The sequence below is a fragment of the Sardina pilchardus genome, chromosome 4 (genome assembly GCF_963854185.1).
Source record: "Sardina pilchardus chromosome 4, fSarPil1.1, whole genome shotgun sequence".
NCBI classification, from domain to species: domain Eukaryota; kingdom Metazoa; phylum Chordata; class Actinopteri; order Clupeiformes; family Clupeidae; genus Sardina; species Sardina pilchardus.
Genome location: NC_084997.1, coordinates 26,450,746 through 26,466,413, shown reverse-complemented (window position 1 = coordinate 26,466,413; position 15,668 = coordinate 26,450,746). Strand labels below are relative to the sequence as shown.

At 40.3% G+C, this 15,668-nt stretch overlaps 1 protein-coding gene across 4 annotated transcripts; it reads left to right on the top strand.

The window, feature by feature from the left end:
* The first annotated feature begins 4,144 nt into the window (after nt 1-4,144).
* On the top strand, nt 4,145-15,046 carry LOC134078709 (uncharacterized). 4 transcript variants are annotated; one of them, XR_009938854.1, is made up of 11 exons: nt 4,145-4,399; nt 7,421-7,519; nt 7,953-8,243; nt 8,471-8,740; nt 9,167-9,406; nt 11,029-11,142; nt 11,722-11,787; nt 11,919-11,993; nt 12,177-12,229; nt 12,774-13,036; nt 13,761-15,046. XR_009938854.1 is itself a non-coding variant. In XM_062534828.1 (10 exons), exons 2-9 carry the CDS (start codon nt 7,456-7,458, stop codon nt 12,197-12,199), a joined length of 954 nt encoding a protein of 317 aa, XP_062390812.1. In that variant the 5' UTR covers nt 4,145-4,399; nt 7,421-7,455; the 3' UTR covers nt 12,200-12,229; nt 12,774-13,414. The 4 variants fall into 4 exon arrangements, 3 of the variants coding, with proteins under 3 accessions (XP_062390812.1, XP_062390811.1, XP_062390810.1); XM_062534828.1 differs by lacking the exon at nt 13,761-15,046 and having other exon boundaries at nt 8,660-8,740; nt 12,774-13,414; XM_062534827.1 differs by lacking the exon at nt 13,761-15,046 and having other exon boundaries at nt 12,777-13,414.
* Nucleotides 15,047-15,668: the final 622 nt, after the last annotated feature.

Below are 15,668 nucleotides of genomic sequence, written 5' to 3'. Positions count from 1 at the left end.
GAGTGTCTGGTGAAAGCAGACAGAGATTTCCCTCTCTGTGTGTTGCTAGGGATTTGTGGTTGGGAATGTGTGTGTACTGTATCTGTGTGTGTGTGTGTGTGTACCAAAGATCTCACTCCTCTCTGGGAACCTCTGTATACCAACATAGCCATGGCATTAGCTTATCAAAGCATTTTATGTCTATCCTGTTTTCTTTGATATAGCCTAGTGTAGCCTGACTGTAGTTTGAGTCCCACATTTGGATCTGTCCATTTTTGCACCTGTAACCTGTATTGTCAATGAGTTGCTTCTCTGAGAGTTGTGACTGAGCATGGGGAGGGGGAAGAGAGGTTGGGGAGTGGGGGGTTAAGTGTTCTGGGTTCTTGTGTCCTGTCTTCAGTTGAGAGTTGTGAGCATGGAGAGAGAGAGAGAGAGAGAGAGAGAGAGAGAGAGAAATGTGTGTCAGTCTAGACACTATTCAATGGCGGCCTGCGTGCTGGATGCAGACTGTTGGGTTTTAGCTGCGGCCTACCCGCAAACACAATAACAATAGATAGATAGAGTCTTTATTGTCCTTAAGGATATTCTTTTTCACACCTCATTTACAGTATGTTCCACAAAAAGACAGCAGCATCTGATGTTAACGCCACAGCCTCATGCATATACTGTAGCATAGCACATATCATAACATTTAACATAACACACACCATACCATAACACCCCCCCCCCCCCCAGTTTCCCTCCCTCCTCAACACGGAAGCAAAGGTGGACAGATGCAGATGCAGATTGTCACAGGGGTTTGTTTAGTGCAGTGATTGCTGAGGGTACAAAACTTTTCTTGATGTGCGCTTTTTTCCAGTCCAGGGCTCCGTATCTGTGGCCAGATGGGAGTAGGGTGAAGAACCCGTGCAGGGGATGGTCAGGGCTGCTTACTATGATTAGATTAGATGAACTTCATTGTCCCAGAAGGGAAATTTGTCTTGCGCATTACAGTGCTGCATACAACTGCATATCATAAAAACTAAACACCAATTCAGGCATACCACATAGACAACAGAAGATAACAGAATGGAATTACAGTGGGCACAGCAGACATAGTAATCAATAACTCCAACTTAAGAAAATAAACACTCCTAGACAATTACTGTATATTGCACATACTGTATGGTGTGGGCAAGGCATGTGGTGGCTGTGTCATTTGTATCAGTGAGGCTGGGGGTGGGAAGCTGCATTATCCTGGATGCGAAGTGTGAGATTTTAATGACTTTGTTCTTGCTGGTGACATTTAGTATGGTGAAGGAACAGGGGGAGCAGTAGAGTAGAAGGGGTTGGATGATGCTTTTGTACAGTAGCAGAAGGAGATGGTGGGCAATGTCGCACATGCGCCTGTCACGCTGCCTGTCAGCGTGTGTTTGTAAATTTAATCTGACACTTTGATTAAAGTTTCAGATTATTCTTGGAGCGCTCGGAATGGCAGTTGAACACACCTATAACCTACACTGGAATTCACACGTGGCAGCAGTAGCCTAATGTTAACCATGTCTCTGTAAATGCAACATTTATGATGAAATTAGGCAGTTGAAATTGGGCACTATGGTTTCTTTTCTATGAAATATGATATATTATATATATACTGTATATATATATATATATATATATATATATATATATATATGACAGATCAGCTGGGAGGCGGTCTTTGTTGTGTGGCAGGATAAAGATGGGCCCTTTTTGAGGTGAGCGCTCTTACTCTCTTGGTGCTCCTCTTACCTTCTGCCCTGTTCTTTGCTCTCTATCCCACCATCTCTCTCTCTCTCTCTCAATTCAATTCAATTCAAGGGTGCTTTATTGGCATGACGAACAAGACATTCATGTTGCCAAAGCAGTCAAACAAATGTATATCGTAGTGTAACATTAGCACAGAATAATAATACATATATACGCTGTACACATGCATACATGTACATATACACATACATATAAGAACACAAGTAATATACCATGTCTATTCTCTGTAAAAAATAAGAGTCTAAGTATCTATGTGAGATAAAATGATTAAGTTATGCTAGTGTCTCTCAGCTTATGACAGTGTGAAATGTATCTTGCTGCTAGAGGGGCTGAATATCCCTCTCCTGAGAGGATAGGCAGTTTATCATGTGAACCCATGGTTTCGAACTTTGGGTAGTATGTTTTAAAACTAGGGAAAGATGCCTCTCTTATATTTTTATATTTGTCACAGTGAAGAAGAAAGTGCTCCTCTGTCTCAACCTTCCCTGTTTGGCAGTGACCACATACTCTTTCCTCTTTTGGCAGCCAGGTTTTCCTGTGCCTGCCTGTTTCCACTGTAAGAGTGTGGTCACTTAGCCTGTACTTGGTCAGGATTTGCCTCTGCTTCGTATCTCTGACAGAGGAGAGATACTCTGCCAATTTATATTCTCGATTTAGGGCCCGATAGAAATTCATTCTGCTTTGACTAGTAGTTTGATTTCTCCAATGTTCCAAGTAGTCTTCTTTCGCCTGTTTGATGGCAATTTTGACACTAATTGTTGATTTGGAAGCAGTACTGGTCTGAGCAGGTTGTATACTTGTTATGGAGTTAGTGAGCTTCAGTACCAGTTGGCATAAGGGACTCTTGTTAGGGTTCAGTTCCTGGGTTTTTAGAGCCTCAAAGTGGAGTGCATTTTTGGGACTTGATTTCAAGTGCATCCAGAATTTTAGTGTTCGTTTTTGGATAGGTATTGCCAATGGGTAACGGCCTAATTCTGCCCTACATGCATTGTTTGGTGTTTTTGTTTGGACTTTAAGAATAAATCGACAGAATTCTACATGTAGGGCTTCTGTTGGATGCTTGTCCCATGCAGTGTAGTTGTGCATGCTGAGTGGACCCCAGACTTCACTTCCGTATAGCGCAATAGGCTGTATTATGCTGTCAAATAATTTGCACCAGATTGATATTGGTATATTTATATTGTAAAATTTAGATTTTATTGCGTAGAGGGCTCTGCGGGCTTTTTCTTTGAGTGCATTCACTGCCATGCTGAAACTACCTGATGCAGTAATAACCAGACCGAGGTAGGTATACTGCATCGTGTGCTCTAGGGCGTTGCCACCTAGAGTGAAAGTGTGTCTGTGTTCCTGACATCTGGGTTTCTTTTGAAAAATCATGATTTTTGTTTTTGTGGGGTTTACTGACAGGGCCCAGGTCTGGCAGTATTTTGCCAGCAGGTCTAGGTGTTCTTGTAGGCCCTGTTCAGAAGGGGATAGGAGGACCAGATCATCTGCAAAGAGCAGAAATTTGACTTCTGTATTCTGGAGGGTGAGTCCAGGGCCTGCAGACTGTTCCAACTGCACCGCTAACTCATTGATGTAGATGTTGAACAGAGTTGGACTCAGGCTGCAGCCCTGTCTCACTCCTCGTTTCTGTGTGAAGACTTCTGTTTGTTTTTTGCCAATTTTTACACTGCATTTATTGTTTGAATACATTGATTTGATCACATCATATACTTTACCCCCTACACCAGTTTCTAGCAGTTTGTAGTATAATCCGTCTCTCTCTCTCTGTCTCTTTCTCTCTCTATCCCTATCTCAACGCACAGAGAGTGAGAGCCTATAGGCCACCCAAAATATTGTGTTGCATGATGGCTATAAGAAACATTGTGGTCATGAGTATCCAGCTACATTTAAGTTCAGTTAAATATATTCACAAACACTGGATGTGGTGGACCTTACTTCTGAAATCAAGACAATTGCAAACAGACTTCATGTGCAGAGCAGGTCCATAGATTATTTGTCAGCTAAACCAGTAAAACAGTGCATGGGATGGAGTAACATTCTTACCCAACTTCTGTCATAGCTTATATTTCAAAAGGAACCATTGACAAACAGTGAGCAGCATTCAATGCCCCAATATCATAGGGTATTAACTATCATTAACATCTAACTATATGGCTTACGTAGCCTAATCGATTTGAATGGCACCTTTTGTGGGGTGGCTTAATGTTATGGTGGCCGCGGCAACTTCTGGCTACCCCTTGGTGGCGCCCCTGGCTTCAACATGGGGATTGCTGCCAACAGAGCAGGTTGAGGGTAGCCTGGCACGCCCTCCCAGCTAGGTTAAGGGTGGGTTTATTCTTGGACTTGGACTTTTTAACCGTGCTTTATTCAATGTTCAGTTGATTGAATTTAGCCTTCGCCCTGACAGCCAGTGTGACAGACGTCGCGCGACATTGTTTAGGTTGCTGCCAATCAGGCTACTTTTGTTTTATTGATTATAGCAGAAGGCAAATTTGATGGCAGTGTGCGGGCGGGGCAGGTAAAATCCAACGGGAGAATAGCCGTGGACTACACCTTGGGAAGTAAGCGAACGGTTTTTTTTTTTACAGTTATTTGTTCATCACGGAAGTGGAAATAATAATTGGAAGTAAGTGAACATCTCAGTTTAAAAACATTTAACGAGTGTTAGGCTATCATGTGCACAACACAGAAGCAAGCAATGCAAAGCAACAAAGCAAACAGATTTACATGCAACAAATCAGAAGAGCAATATCCTTATCAGTGCCACACGGTGCTGATAGCCAATGAATGGCAGAAGATACACTTTCCTATGTATAGATAGTAGGCCTACGATTGATTACAATCTTACACCAGTAAATTGAATTAACCTTTCTAAAAACATTTAGAAAACGAGTCTCATAATTTTTAGAATGAATTGAAATGTTCAATTAAATGCAATTCAATGCAGTTCAACGCATTTTATCGCAGCCAAGCCTGATTCATGACGACACGGGCCCATTTACTAACTGCAGAAAAACTGTGATTTGTTGAACATCAAATGCGTAAAATAGACTAATAAAATGTATTAGAAAAGTAGGCCGATTTATAGTCTTTCGATTTTACTCAATGCAGACAGTAGTTTACGGAAGCAATCTGTCAAACCTAGAGGATATAATCTGCCTAGTAACTGATTAGTAGCTAACTTGTGACGAATATGATTGGCTAAATATCCTCAGTGCACTGTAAAAAATATTGTATATACGTTTATATTTATTTATCTCCCTCAACAATGGAATTCTCGTCTCTGATTGGCTGATGGGGTGGCCATTAACTTCGTATAACCTGCTACCTTTGAAGTAGTTCCCGTATCACACTTGAATATTAATTCGCCAAACTCGTTGCAAAGTTTAAATGAACTGTCACGTTGCATCCAAGCTGAAATACAGACGTGCAGAACCATAGTAACATTGTAGCATATGACGGAGGTGGATTGTAGCTAGTTGGATGCCATGTACGCTATAAAAGTAGCGATCTTTCAAAGTTAAAGTTAATCAGAATCCTGGGATATGCCCGCTTGACAACGGGAGAGATAGAACTAACGACTGGCTTTTGGCCGTAGCAACCATCAATTTAGAACTAACGACTGGCTTTTGGCCATAGCAACCACCCATTTAGAACTAGTAACGGCAGTTTTGTCCTGCAAGTAGAAAGTTGATATGTAGCGGAAAGTAGTCCCACATTCAAGACAGTTTTAGCGATGTTAACAGACGCAACGATGGAATAAAACTATGTTCTAAATATACAGGTTATGAATACAAACGGGAGATAAGCGGGATAACGGCCTTCGAGGTCGACCGGTTCGATGGAAATAATGGCACGGCGGAGGTAACTCCGTCTCCGTGCTTCGCACGTCGCCGGAGTTCTAGACCTCCACCTAGCCATTATTTCCATCGAACCGGTCACCTCGTCGGCCGTTATCCCTTACGTAATTTCATACAGGCGGCATGGAGAGTAGCCATTTAGATGTACTTTAAAGGCTATTGCATTTGCAACATTAATGTTAAAGGACGACTTTGAATATGTCGTGCCACAGTATTTAGAAGCATTTTGTGATGTAGAAAAGATTGAAACTTGAACTGAACGCTTTCATAGGGTATTCAAAGCATGGTTCATCTAAGCATAACATAAGATACAATTTGGCTCCAAATTCGACTGGTCTGTAAGCATGGTCCTTTTTAAGAAACTCATGTGAACTTTTGGCAATACTGTTAGCTGCATAACTATCTCAGTGTTCTTTCAAAGGCTCATGGGAACACACTGAAATTGTGTTCAGCATTCATTTTGCTTTAGGCCTACTGGTTCAGTACTTAGGTGCTTCACATTGAACATGATTCTGTTGGATGAATTAATTACTGTGGCAAAATATGTCAGTTCAACGTAATAAGGTCCGTGTAACGCTTTGCAGTGCTTTGTTCTATTTGCAGATTTCACATGAAAAAATGAAAAAATGTTTTCAAATTTCAATTATTCATTTTTCAGACTACTTGGTAAATTGATGACTGTTGCGTGTTTTATTTTTTTGCATTGAGTGTTCTTGGGATTTTCTCCTTAGAAGTTCGAAAGTCAAACATTGACTCATATTCTCCCTTTGTGTTTTTGTGCTTGGGGTTGGACTGAACCATGAACGCTGGGGGTTACCGGAGAGTTGCGTTGTGGCCCAGAGGTTTCACTTCACCCGATGTCTGTGCTTGGGTTAAGAATGGGATGTTATTAATGGGCTTAGCCTACTCTTGTCAACTTGTTGTTTAACAGCTTCTGTAGGCATGTTGGTGGAGAGGTTTTTGTTCATGGGTAGGGTTGCTCACATTTATTCAAACCGTCAACAACCGTGAACAAATGTATTGTATACGATATGCCCCCCCCCCCCCCCCCCAACACACACACACACACACACACACACACACACACACACACACACACACACACACACACGCACACACCATCAGCAGAGATTGCAACAAGTGAGTGCATGTGACACTGTAGGCTAGGTGAGGGAATGATCAGTCGGTCTGGTAGATAGGCCTACGTCTCGAGCTCACTTTGAATGAATTTGACTTGATAACTCGATCTGTAGCATATCATTTATAGCCTATCTCTACAACAAGCCAGAGGCGCCATCCGTACATCCCTAGGCGCGTTTGGTTCAGTCCAACCACGATGCAGAAATGGAAAATTGGAAAATGGACTCAATTTTACTTTTGTTTCAAATTCATTATTTGCCGTTTCAAAAAACACACTCGAAAGTTAAAAATAGCATCAATTGTCCATTTGCTGAGTAGTCTGACATATGGATAATAAAAGTTTTGAACCCATTTTCTATTTTTTCATGTGAATTCTGCAAATAGAACAAAGCACTGCAAAGCGTTACACGGACCTAATAACATTGTTTTTGAACGAAAAACATTAGTTTGTTTAATTTAATGTTTTGTGGTTTAGTACATGTGCCAAACCCTATTTCCCCTTCCCCCCTAGTATGCTTACCTTACTCAATCGGAATGAGTATTTCAACACAGAGATGTGTTTCATTCAGAACTAGACTGTGTCATGTAATTGTAATGTAATATGGTTAGATAAATTGGACTGCCCTATTTATTTATTTTTTTTACAGGAATCTGTGACTGTTACCATACCCCAGCAAGAACAATGCTTCCACTAGTTGTTGGATTTTGTATATTTTGCCTTCTATCTGGCCCCCAGGAAGCTCAAGGTAAAGACAAAATGTTTCATATTTTTAGTTGATCTTGTAAAGTTGTAGTATTCATGACTTTAGTTTTAACCAACACTAAAACAGTGGAATACAAAGAGTGTAATGACATCACCTTTTAGTAATGTTTTGAGAGAAGTTATCAAGGAACCTGAACACCTTGATAGATTATACCAAAGATCCGCTTTAACCCTCTCTGATTATACTGCAAGTGCAGCTATTTCATAAAGTAAAAACTACTGCTTCCGTGGAACACTCCACGGTACAGTCAGTTTATTGATAAACACACATTATGTTCATTTAGAAACAGTGAATAGCAGCATTAATAAGTGCAAAGCTTTTTTTTCAAATTCCATTTCCAACTAGTGAGTTCAATAACATGTAACAGTGTATTGGTGGATACAATGACACTTTCTCTACTCCACCCTTTCCCCAGCCATCTCAGATATTGCTAAGAGAGGTTGGTCCAAGGTGTTTCCAGTGGAGCAGCTGCCTGAGGAGATAAATGTCACCTCAGTTAAATGGAAACACAACGGGAACATAGCTGCAGAATGGGAAGAAGGAGACGAGGGACCAACTTACTATGGCATCTTCAACTCCACGGCTACCCTGGATATGAAAACCTGGGCCCTGACCATCTCAAACCTGCAGCCTGGCTTCAGCGGAAAGTATTCCGTTGAGATTAATTACAAGGGTCCCACTAATCTCTTGACCCTTACTGTAGTCGGTGAGTACAGCATACAACTAGGCGGTTGCCCTATACATTTTAGTCTGAGTTTTTATGTAGAACACATTTTTCAGGATGCTCACATTTCCAATGGTTCTAGGATAAGCTCAATCTTTGTTCCACAGATTCCACAATATTACAATTGAAATATTGAGTTACTGTTCAAATGTTTACAAGTGTTACAACTAGCCTATACTTTAAGTAATTGATTGTTTTTAATTCTACAGATGCTGATGCTGTTTATAGGGTTAAAGGACAGTATGTCACCCTAAAAGCAAAAGCACAGAATGTACAGGGCCACATTGCTCAGTGGACACTCAATAACACTGTCATTGCAGACAGAGATGAAGAAACGCATCAGACCGCATACAAGAACATGAAGTTTGACAATGAAACTCTGTCTCTAACCATCTCAGATCTTCTAGCAAATCACAGTGGCCTATATGCATTCAAGTTGAATAACGACAACAAAGGGATATATCAACTTATTGTTCGTGGTGAGTTTAACATTCTTTCCTTCTGTTGATTAACAATCACAAATTGTTTGTATTTCTAAGTAGTGAAAGTAAACTATGAACTACTTTGAATGCTTGTGAAAGTAGACATGTTCACTTACAACAGGGATTTGAGTTTCTTCAGTTGTTGGGGCTCTAATCATTTTCTGTATCTTACAGTAGATTCCACTTTTGATTAGATAATTATAATTCCATATATTAGTAAATAATGAATGCATGGCTTACGTGTGTGTGTGTGTGTGTGTGTGTGTGTTTCCCATCTCTGTCTGTCTGTGTGTGTGTGTGTGTGTGTGTTTGTGTGTGTGTGTGTGTGTGTGTGTATGTTTGTGTGTTTCTGTTTGTATGTTAAATGTACTTTTAAGCTTTTTGTTTAACAGATCACCCAGTAATTGGCATCTTTTTTTGCAGATGCTATGGTGGAGCTCAGGATTACGAAACACTGCAACTCTACCAGCTGCACCCTAAACTGCACAGGGGTGAATGATGAAAACACTCAGGTCAGCTGGACTAATAACAAAGGGGGAAAGATGTTTGGTCCAGTTTGGGTTCTAGAGAAGAGTCCACACCTGGATGTGATCTACAACTGCTCCAGTGACTCAGGGAGCTGGAAGACTGAGAGTGTCTCAGAGACAGACTACTCAATCTCAGGTTGGTTAACAAACTTTATGGGATTGAGCATGCCCTGGTGTCATGTTTACAGTAAAACGTGATGGTTAAGTGTAACACCCACCAACATAAGTTTCCCACAAATATAATAACTGTTGCCCACAACCAACTTAATAATTATTACAATAATAACTATTAAGTAATAAGTGAAATTACATTAAAAAGTTATATTAACTTTTGATTGGGGCGGAGGTAGCATTGTCTAAGAAGCGGGGCTAGCATGCAGTAGCCTGTAAAGTTTCGGGTTGAATTTTCAGCCTCCACCGTTTGCCTTTGAGCAAGGCACTTAACCCAGAGTCAGTATTGTTTTTAAAGTCATGAGGTGTTCTCTGTAGGCTTGATTTAGTTGTGTCTTCAAATATTTTTTTTTAATTTATGTAGTCATTTGATCATGATAATACACCTATCTTTCCTGCAAACCCACAAGGAGGGAGCAGTAGCCCTCAGGTAATGTAGTGTGTTGGGGTTTGCATGCATGGCTTTTATAGTAGTTATGTTGTTAGTTGTCTACCAGCACTCCATATTGTTGTGTAATGCTGTTGTCCCGCTGGGTTCCCTAATGTGTGTCAGTCTGTTGACTAGCATAACGTTTCTCCATTATCCCCTCTCCACCTTCCTCTTCTGCAGTGTACCCCCACTAGCCAATAAAGTAGCCAGTCCTTAAATACAGAGCAAGTGGAGATGATGTAGAGAAGCTCTAGTGGAAGTCAAGGTCTCTAGCACACTAATATGTGCTATAGAAATATTGTTTGCTTTTGTTGTAAAATATTAAATGTACTTGTTAAGTCATTCTCTTTACTCAACTTTTCTTCAAGCTTCTAAAACGCACATTAGTCTTGATGCATTTGGTATGGGCCTTTCTAGCATGTTTGTCCCGTTTCTTTGAGCTTTGTGTGTTTGTTGCGCATTCTGTTTTCAGTTGTGAGAACAGTCAGAACAGAGTGTTTGTCCATTTGGTTGCATTGTTGTGTTGTGAATTTATAATTATCACACATTCTATTATGTGGTTTTTGGTTTGTGTTTGTATTTAGAGCACGTTCTATATTTGGTTGTGTATTTGCAGTGCTTTAATATGGCATCAGTAGACTATTATGCAAATAAAGCCATAGGGACACTTTATGTTAACTGTTGTGTTGTGTAAACATTTATTTGTTTATATTTATTGCACATTCTATATTTGGTTGTGTTGTCTGTATCATGATACACGTAAGGGATAGTGTATAGAATGCCGAGTTTCAGGTGTTGCATGGCAGCATCTTACCATAGACTGTTTCACTTTCAAAGAAATTCCATTGCAATAAGCGGACATACGTATTTGTTGCAGATTGATATGAAAGAATTTAATCAGAAGCACAAAACCCATTTTCCTTGACAGTGGTCTGTTGTTTATTTATTTATTGTATGTCAAATGTAGTTGCATCAAAATGAATTTGTTACTTTCATGTCTCTACCTGTAACGTCATTTTGTCACTGTACATGACAGTGGTTCACTGTACTTGCTCCTGACAGGACAAACTCCATGTTATACATTCAGCAACAGGGTTTGTTTTAAATGTTGACATTCCTGGTCTTTTATATTGAGGACATATTCTTTTACTTTGCAGGAAATACAGAATCTAACTGGAAAAAAATACAGGGACCTGTTGTGGCTGGTCTTGTGCTTTTAGCAGTTGGAGTTGGAGTTGGTGTTGGTGTTGTACTGTACAAGAAAAGGAGAGGTTGGTGGGCATGGTCTTTCACACACTGACGAATGCAGCTGATAGATATATAGAAGTTAATCACAGAGTGAACTTGCATTTGCTTGTCAGTGAAATGCCATAGAAAAATTACCTACATACCACAGTTTGATTTTTGACTGTTTCATACAAACTTCAAACATCAATAATGAAGGATTGATATTTAAAATGCATTATTAAATCTTAATGTAACTAATGAATGAGGGCTGAGAACCAAAGGGGCGTAAGTGACATTTCACCAACTTTACAGGAGAGCCAAAACAAATCGAACTGCTTCTATATGTTCACAGTTAAAGACCTTTGCTTTTGCTTTGCTTTTTGTTCAATAACTTTATATTTGTAAATATTCTACTTCTATAATTTTGTCAGCTAGAAAGAGCTCATCAAGAGCTTTCAGGTGATATCTAAATTTTGACCAAAATGTCACTTACGCCCCTTTGGTCCTCAGCCCTCGGAATGTATTAACGTCCTTCTCAAACATCTATAATGAAGTTACTGTGGTTGTTGTTGATGTTTCTGGATGTGTATTTTGAATGATTGACATCACACATGCAATTGCAGCAAGAAATACAAGGCTGCATCAGCAGGATCAAAATCAAAATGGATTTGAGCTGTTACCAAACAACGGTATTTAAATACATGACTTTCATATTCAGCTTGTGGTGTAAATGTGCTGTATGCCATTAGTAACATTGAAACCAAGAATCCTCACATGTCTGATTGCCTACAATTACATGAGTGATTCTGTATCTTGTCAGTCCACCAAGAGGAAGAGGAAAAGGGAAAGGAAGAGTGTCCACTGAATGATCGAGGGACAGAGGGAAATCCTAAAGGTAATTAACTACTTTTTAAATCCATACTGGTCATGTCCACTAATTCAATAATAGTTTCATGGACAGTTTTGTTTAAAATCTCTAAAGGTTATATGACTTATGACTTTTCACTTATGAATTTAACTGTACTTGTATGTCTGGTTACTTCACTTACCTCACATTCTCCTGTGTAATATGTGACAGATGAAGTTAAATTTGAAGATTAAGATTCTGTGGAGCTGTTTCCATAAAAGCTGGTAAGTAAAATGTCATCTGAATTCACTGAGATTTTGATCTTGCATGTACCACAAAGCATACAAGTACTGTAGACATCTTGGGCCTAGCCCCGCGCTCGCCTCCCAGTCTATGCTCCCAGTCCGTCTTTTAGGTCTATCTTCTTCTTCTTCTTCTTTGTTTTTTTGGCAGGTTACGCGTCAATGGCGCATGCTGCCACCCACTGGTACAGAGGATATCTGTTGTTATATCCTAAATTCGGGCATAAAGCCCTGTTGTTTTGAGGTATTTAATTAGGGTGTTAGGCTCTACTCTCATCACTGCTACCAGGTTTAACTCAGTGCCAGTATCTCCATCACTTTGTAGCTCTGTTACCCATTGATCTCTCTCATTTTGGTACTCAGGACATTCAAATAGCACATGCCTAATGGTTTCTGCTTCATCCACACACCAGAAGCAGTTCCCTGATGCCCTTCTTCCCGTCCTAAACTGCGTCTTTTAGGTCTATGGAAACAATGGACTGTTTTAATCAGTATGAATGAGTTGCATGTGTGATATGCATGTCAGCAGGGGCGGCCCTTTGGACGCGGCAGAGAAGACGCACACAGGATAAGAGGTCCCCACGGAGCGGCCGGACGGGCAGGCGAGCGGACTGGACCACGTCGGCGAAGGCGCCTCCCGACGGACTGGGAGGCGAGCGCGGGGCTAGGCCCAAGATGTCCCAAGGAACCGGGAATTGCGCGCTGGGTCTGAGGCCCCACATCGGCGCTGCACCAAGCAAGGGGAGCAACCATCTGCCATGCCTAGGGCATGTGAACTGAACCGAACGTGTGAGTAGCAGTCGCAGGTTGCCGAATACTGCACCAGGGAATGGCCTGTTTGGCCAGTTTTAATTCACTGGATGAGCAGCAGCAACAGGCTGTATGCTGCGCTGACAACTGGACTGTTTGCACCTTTTTAATGAACTTTCTATGCCCTGTTGTGGAAACCACCGTCCAAGGGAAGCCCCTGACCTCTGCCTGCTTGCTCACGAGTGCATTTGCTGTGTTTGCCCAACAACAAGAACTTTATTTGCTGTGCCTTGTTTACACATTTTGCTATTGCCTTAATCTCTCCAGGCTGGTATGGGCCGTATTGTGTATTTTCCACTCCCCTTTACCCTATTGTTTATGTTTTAACTACAAATAAATTCTCTGCTTTGTTTATTCCCCTTGCCTCTGTCGACCTTATTGCTTGGGTGTGGTCAATGCTCCCCTGTGTGGAACTGTAGAATGGGTGGGTGCCAGTGGCGCCCCCTACCTGTGACATATGAGTGCATGTGTGATGGGAACAGATACAGATAAAAATAGCGCAAAGGTAGTTCATTCATGTAAGGCTCTGTATCTTGAGATTATATTTCAAGAAATGGTAAACAATATATCATGACATGATTTTATTTATATAAATAGTGGTGTTCATTTACATTATTGAAACAGATTACACTTAACCACTCTGTCCTTCCTGGAGCAAACAAACAGATAATAGGCCATTTATTTATTTTGTTTTGTCATGTAGATAAACCCAACATCTGGGATGAGCCTCTTCACTCTTCTTATGGGTTATGGACTTCACCAGTGGACCATGAAATGTCAATACAGTAATTTCCTGTATTAGCCGCATTGTGTATAACCTGCAGGACAGTGTTTCATGCAAGTTAAAAAGAAACAAAACGATTTACCATATAAACTGCCCCCATGTATTAACCTCGTAGCTGAAGAAATTTAGCAAAATCAATGTATAAACTGCGGCTAATAGCGGGAAATTACGATAGGGAACAATATCCTTAAGCTGCATCAGGGTGCTGTGTGTCTACGACTATTCACTGTCTTAACTTTTGAGTAATCCCCGCCCAAAACTTTTGTGAAGTTTACTTGTGACCCTGCTGGGGATGGGATAGTACAAGCACGACACTTTTGAATAGTATGCCTTCAACGGTTTAATGTTCAGATTGCATACCTGACCTTTGGTAGCCTACATCTGTCATTTTCTATCATTTTCAAAACCTGCTTAAACCTTAGCGCAGCTAACTGCACCAGACTGCACACATTGGAGCCTACATTCATGAAACATCTCTGGAGTCTGTTAGCACTACCCTGCATCCTGAGGCATCTCTGAAATAGCAGTTCAGTAAAAAAAACTCAACAAAGCTGACACTTAAAAATAAAACACTTGAAAGTGATAGGGACAATGTGAAATGAACTTAAATTGTGACCCAAAACACTGATTGTTTGACATTGTTGCTATAGGTCAGATCTGTGGATTTTAAGATCAAGCCAAGGCATTTCTTCTTTAGGCAACTTGAATAGACCACCAAACGTACCTCTTAGTGCCCTCTCTGACGCATCCTCTTCCACTCAGTCATAGAGCGGTACACCACCTGCACTGAACTGGAAAGACTTGAACTGATTGCACGTCCGCACTGACATTTTTATGTACAGTATATCTCTATTGTAACTGGTCTTTGCTGCCAATAATGACAATCTAACTAGGCCTTTTTTAGCTTCTATATGAGGAAAGAACAACACAATGAAGTAGAGAGATCAATCAGGGTTCCCACTCTAAATAAAATGTAAAATAATAAAGTATAATGATGTGCCCACCATACATAATGCTTTAGTTGTTCATGTATAAACTCACAAATAACAGACTATTACTACTATTAAACTTTAAATAGTAAATTCCTGATGATGCATGAGATATGAAGGAATGAAGTAATACATACAGTACATCGTGAATTAATGAAATAAATAAATGCATAAATTCACAATAATTCATGTAGGCCTATCTTACTGTAAAGTGTTACATACATGAGTTCATAGTGATTTTTGATTGTTAAAAGTAGCAATTCGTAAATGTATTTTTTTGTATTGTATAGTTGTTTTTTTTATTGTGAATTAAATGTAAATAAATAAATGTGTTATTAATTTATTTTTTATAAATAAACACTAAAAAAAGGAATCGCTGGATTCATTTGATTTCATCAGGCCCACGTTAACGTTATGGGCCGGTCTGAATATCGTGAGCTTAAAGGAGCATTTCACCAATTTGCATTAAGCTTTATATTGTTGGAAACCCAGTCATATTTTTGTATGGTTGTGCATAATTCCCTCATTTTCATCTGAGTTGGTAGGCTGGGTGAACCCTGCCTGAACTTCCGGCAAATTTGTATTTCGCCCGGCAGCTCAGGCTGGAAACCTGCAGATCCATCTCCTGTTCAATCTGAAAAGATTGAGCTTAGTATGGTGATAGCCAGTCTACTGAGAATTCTGTGCCTTTCACTGCTCTTTGCTGTCTTACCAAACCACTCCCTCCTGGATGTGGCAGCACAGAGAGTGACTCATTAATGTAACATTTTGGCTTTAATAAGGATTTTAAAATGAAAACAATCATTGTTTTATGTTGCCCTCAATCTTGTGGCCATAT

Excerpts from the sequence above, each read along its gene's own strand:
- LOC134078709 (XM_062534827.1), top strand. The coding sequence starts at position 7,456 with ATGCTTCCACTAGTTGTTGGATTTTGTATATTTTGCCTTCTATCTGGC. Across the intron at positions 9,407-11,028 it reads GACAGACTACTCAATCTCAG|GAAATACAGAATCTAACTGG; the intron begins GTTGGTTAACAA and ends TTTACTTTGCAG. Across the intron at positions 11,788-11,918 it reads TGAGCTGTTACCAAACAACG|TCCACCAAGAGGAAGAGGAA; the intron begins GTATTTAAATAC and ends GTATCTTGTCAG.